General features: G+C 34.1%; 1 protein-coding gene across 1 annotated transcript; it reads right to left on the bottom strand.

Annotated features, from left to right (window-relative positions):
* Positions 1–917: 917 nt before the first annotated feature.
* Positions 918–4,430, bottom strand: LOC149074036 (THAP domain-containing protein 11-like). The gene is made up of 2 exons (XM_089246943.1): positions 3,969–4,430; positions 918–2,934 (listed from the first exon to the last, which is right to left on the bottom strand). Exons 1-2 carry the CDS (start codon positions 4,119–4,121, stop codon positions 2,923–2,925), a joined length of 165 nt encoding a protein of 54 aa, XP_089103069.1. The 5' UTR covers positions 4,122–4,430; the 3' UTR covers positions 918–2,922.
* Positions 4,431–4,690: the final 260 nt, after the last annotated feature.

Genomic DNA, 4,690 nt, shown 5'->3' with positions numbered 1-4,690 from the left:
TGACGCCAGTACACATTCGGCCGTGTAAGAAAATAAAGTTTGGTGGAAGTAAACATCCTATCGTCGCTCACACATCCTGAGAGACGCTGAAGAAAGTCAGTTATATATAAGCCGAGAAACGTCCAGTGTTTACAAGAGAACAGGTTCCGGGTGGCAGCAGCACCTGGCCAACACCTACTAGAGAATTTTCAAGGCCGCAACACGAGCTCGTGACGTCACTAAACTTAGGCGACTGCTTGCGCTACGCACTGTGGAATCGACTTGATATATGTACCGTACTCATTTATTATTCCGCGAGTAAAATTGGTGCTATGAAATGTTTCTGCCTTAACGTTTTACTAGATGAATTTAGGTTATATATATTTATATTTTTTTTATTTTATTTCAATCTCCCCCCCCCCCTTCCCGATTTTTCAGTTCAGACAAAAATACAAAAAATTCCCTGTACTTGTCCACAGAACCATTGAAAATATGAGCCACAGAAAAAAATTATCCTTTTCCTCCTTGAAAATGGGTTTTAGGAAAATAAATTTATAACTTAAATATGAATTTTTTTTTTCTCAATCAAGTTTCATATCACACACCTACAGAGAAGAAAAAAAAATCAACAGAAAGTGGAAGTTTTTTTTAAATTAATATTTTCAAATATATTTTACCAATTGAGAAAACATTATCTGCTTAAACATTGTCTTCTCAAACAATTTAAGCAATAATTTAAAAATTTCCTTCAAATGTTTTTCATTACACACAAGCAAGAATTTTAATATTCAAAAGCTAATAAAATGGTTCTTAATAACAGTAAAAGAGAACAAGATAACTTTCATTAAACTTTATTTACAAAATTATATATACTTTATTAAAAAATATATCTCATAAACAGTTGTATCGCACAAACCATCAAATTCCTTTAGTTTTTTTTTTCCACTTCATATACTTGTGTCAATGACACATGATATTGGGAACCAGCCAGCTGACGATAACGACCAAAACGGTCTTCCAGAGCATCAGTCTGGAATTTAGCTGGTAAAATAAAACTCATACCGAGTTCATCATTACAATAACTGACCATTTCAGTAATAGCATGGGTAGAATGCTTCAAGGCAAGTTGTGTTTCTTTGGTAAAACCACCAAATTGAGAATTACTCTCCCAACATTCCAACCAATGTAGGAAATCATTTAAGAATTTCAAACGTGTATCTCCAGCTTTATTGGTCAGTGGCTTTTGAAATTCATTAAGTTTATGCGAGCCTAGAAATAATGTTTTCACATTCATAATTTCCCACCAAGAACAAATTATATCAATGAAATCCGCAGTATCATTTGCACTTTGTATGTCGTAAGCTTCACTTGCCACTTTCAACCCAGCAGCAACATGCCGGTTTATAACCTGAAGCGCTAATTTTATACTTTGCTTCTCTATGTTTGAAGGAAATAAAGATTTTGTAGTGAGGGTATGTGCATGCTTAACATTAGAATCTGACTCCATGTCATGCAATTTTCTAATAGCTGCAAATGAAGCATACTTAAGGGAACTTCCATTGCAGTTGCATTCACCATCTGAACAACTGAATGAGAACTTTGGATAATGCATGCAAATGCCAAGAGTTTTCTGGTTCAACCAGTTGTTACGCATGCATTTCAATATATGAACACAATCAACAATGAAAAAAATGGGACGTTCGGCATCACATGGGTGCGGATAGCAAATGCTTAGCTGTGGAGATGTTAAAAGTGACATGGATTTTTTATTAATAGCATTATTATCAGTGCTAATACACATAACATGAAATCCAACACTTTCCAACCCTTTTATTACTTTCAATATTATCCCATTTAATATTTCAGCTGATATTTTTGAAATCGGAAGTATATGTACCACATTTTTGTAATTAGATCTTATACTCTGCACCATAAATGTGAAGGCAGAGTTTGCCACTTTATCACTATCGTGTGAAAATCCAATAATACTCCCACCTTTATATTCCAGGAAAGGTTTTATATGGATTTCATCAATCATTAAATTGACATATTTATCCTTATCAAGTTATTTTTTCCTTCACATATTTTAAAAATGTGTCTGCCAACTGCTCATGGTGGGGATCAGTTTTGAATTTTGAGCATAACCTTTTCAAAGTGAATGGGTGGGGTAATACAAAATATCCACTATTTCTGATGAAGCGATAAGCATGTGGTGATATTGAAAAAACCAATGAACAAAAAATTAACAATAAAGATGAATAACGTCGTTGAGTTGAGCAAGATGAATTGATTAATGACAACTGTTCTAATAAGAAATCGAGACTACATAGTCATTTTCTTCTTTCAACCCCTTCAAATTTTAAACAACACTTTTTGCCAACTTAATTATGGAATCAAACTTACAACTCTCTTTCGGGCAAACTGAGTTTGGTAACTTCTTTTAAAAGAGAAATTATTTCTAAAATATTTCCCATTTTTCGAGGAAACTGTTTGCCATTCACATCATTGAGTACCAAGTTATTATGATACACTGATACACTCGAATTTCGGTCGATAGTCACACAATAAGAAACTGCAGGGCATGGAAATACACTCAGATGTACAAACAAAGCCATATCGTTTTTGAAAATAACATCATATTCCTGTGGAACATTTACCTTTTCCAATAGCTTTTGAAGGTCTTCCACAGATTTGAAGTGGTTTTTGTTTTTATAGTCATTTTCAGAAATGACACTTTGAGCTATGCCTTCTTGAAGATGATCATTTTTGAGCCTCGTTCTTCTTGCATCAGGATTTTCTCGACAGCTTTTGTTCAATGACAAATACTTTGGGCATCCTGGAAATATTGATGGTACCGCTCCTTTACAAGGTCGAGGTTGTGAGAGCTTGACGACCAGTTTCTTGCCAGAGGCTGGATCATAATGTTGAGCGACTCTTCTAATGTCATTCACACACCTGTGTAAGAAAAAGAGAATTTTACTTGGCAATCTAATGATTTACAAGGATTCATTAAAATATCAATTAAATCATAAGATAAATATGCCTGATGAGGATCATGATAAGATAATGAAGCACTATAGTCAGCTTTGACAAAAATTGTTTGCTCCAAAAAAACCAAATTTTTTGAAAAAAAATTCAATATTTTATTTTTCCTAAATTTCGAGTCGAATCGAAAATTTCAACTTTGCAGGGCGTTTTCCTCTGTGTTGTGAATAAATAGAATAGCTTTCCTTCGGGGGGTCATGAATTCTAATACAACTGTCACATATTAAAAAGAAATGTGATAAACATATGGGTATTAATCAAGAAGCTATACATAATAAAAAATGAGACAACCATAATTTTTTATGGGCAGTATATTTATGTTTTATCATAATTATTGGTTTTTAATTGCTCTTATTGGGTTGCTGTATTTGTGATATATATTTAACATCCACATTTTTTAAGGGCAGCTTTTGTCAGCCACCTCATTGGACATTTTGTCTGTTGTGGTATTTGTATTAGGGGGTATCAAATATTTTTCATAACAGTTATAGTTCCCAGTTTTTAAATTATAGGCAATATTATTAAGCTCTGAAGATCTAAAAATCTCACTAAAAATCTCATTTGGCATACCAATGACATCAAATTTTACCAATTGTTTATCTCGCCCCCCCCCAAAAAAAAACTCCATCACATTTGTTTAAATATTAATGTGTAAATAATATGAACCAATCTTCACTTTACTGGTATTACATCACACATGTTAAAAAAAAAATTGTATTCAAAATTGCTTCAAACATTAGTCTGATTTAAATCAGAAATTTTTCGTTAGTAAATGTTCATTAGCAAATTGATTATTCAAATCAGTATTTTTAGCTTCAGTTACTTGTATCAAATTTCGGGAATAAAAAAGAAAATTCTACAATATGCAATTTGTATTATTTGTTTCTAAAATCTGGCAATTACGTAATTCCAATATTCAAAAATAATTTTAGTTATGCACTTACCTTGTGATTCTCTGTCGGAACGAAGTCTTTTCTCGGAATGGCTGAAAGCCAACGCTTCCTCAACATGGCATTCTCCGGGAATGAAAATACTGATACTTTGGGACCTTTAACATAGTTTCCCCGACAATAAGGTACACAACATTTATATGGCATGATTGTTAAATTTTTTTAGATGTTCAAATTCACAGAAACGAATAAAAAAAGAACGATTTTAAGAGCTTCGTTTTCGCACATGTCTGACAATAACAACGTGGAAGATACAAGGTAGAAGCCAAGCAACGTGCTTTGTTGGCGAGAAAACAGCGTGCCTACATGCGTTGAAGAAAAATAGCTTTTTATCACTTGGCGCGTTTTTCCGAATAACTAATGGCTTATCGTAGGCTGATGGCAACCACTCAATTTAATTCTTCGGCCTAACTATGCTACGTCACAACTACTTTTGGGTTACCGTGTACAGGCCTTGTTTTCTAGTGGGTGTTGACCTGGCGGGCAGGGAGTCCGCTTTGAATGTGTAGATGCACGCCGACCTGTGAACGACAACGATGACGTAGTACAAGACTTGGATCGGGTAGAGGTAAGACGCCTTCATATACGTGTATTAAGGAGTTCTAGGTAGAGGGAGAAAGAAAACCTTGTTGTTGGTGACCCGGCAGCGTTTTCTCCAATAAGGGAACAGAAGAGAAAATGCGTGGAACCCAAAGATCTGTTGTTATAATTAAATA

This window comes from Pholcus phalangioides, unplaced genomic scaffold (assembly GCF_987345545.1).
Source record: "Pholcus phalangioides strain wild (caught in Gottingen) unplaced genomic scaffold, Ppha-v1.0 ptg000017l_1, whole genome shotgun sequence".
Classification (NCBI taxonomy): Eukaryota; Metazoa; Arthropoda; class Arachnida; order Araneae; family Pholcidae; genus Pholcus; species Pholcus phalangioides.
This window is presented reverse-complemented; position numbering and strand designations above follow the sequence as displayed.

What these genes read in the sequence shown, in the direction of transcription:
- LOC149074036 (XM_089246943.1), bottom strand. Translation starts at nt 4,121, where the DNA reads ATGCCATATAAATGTTGTGTACCTTATTGTCGGGGAAACTATGTTAAA.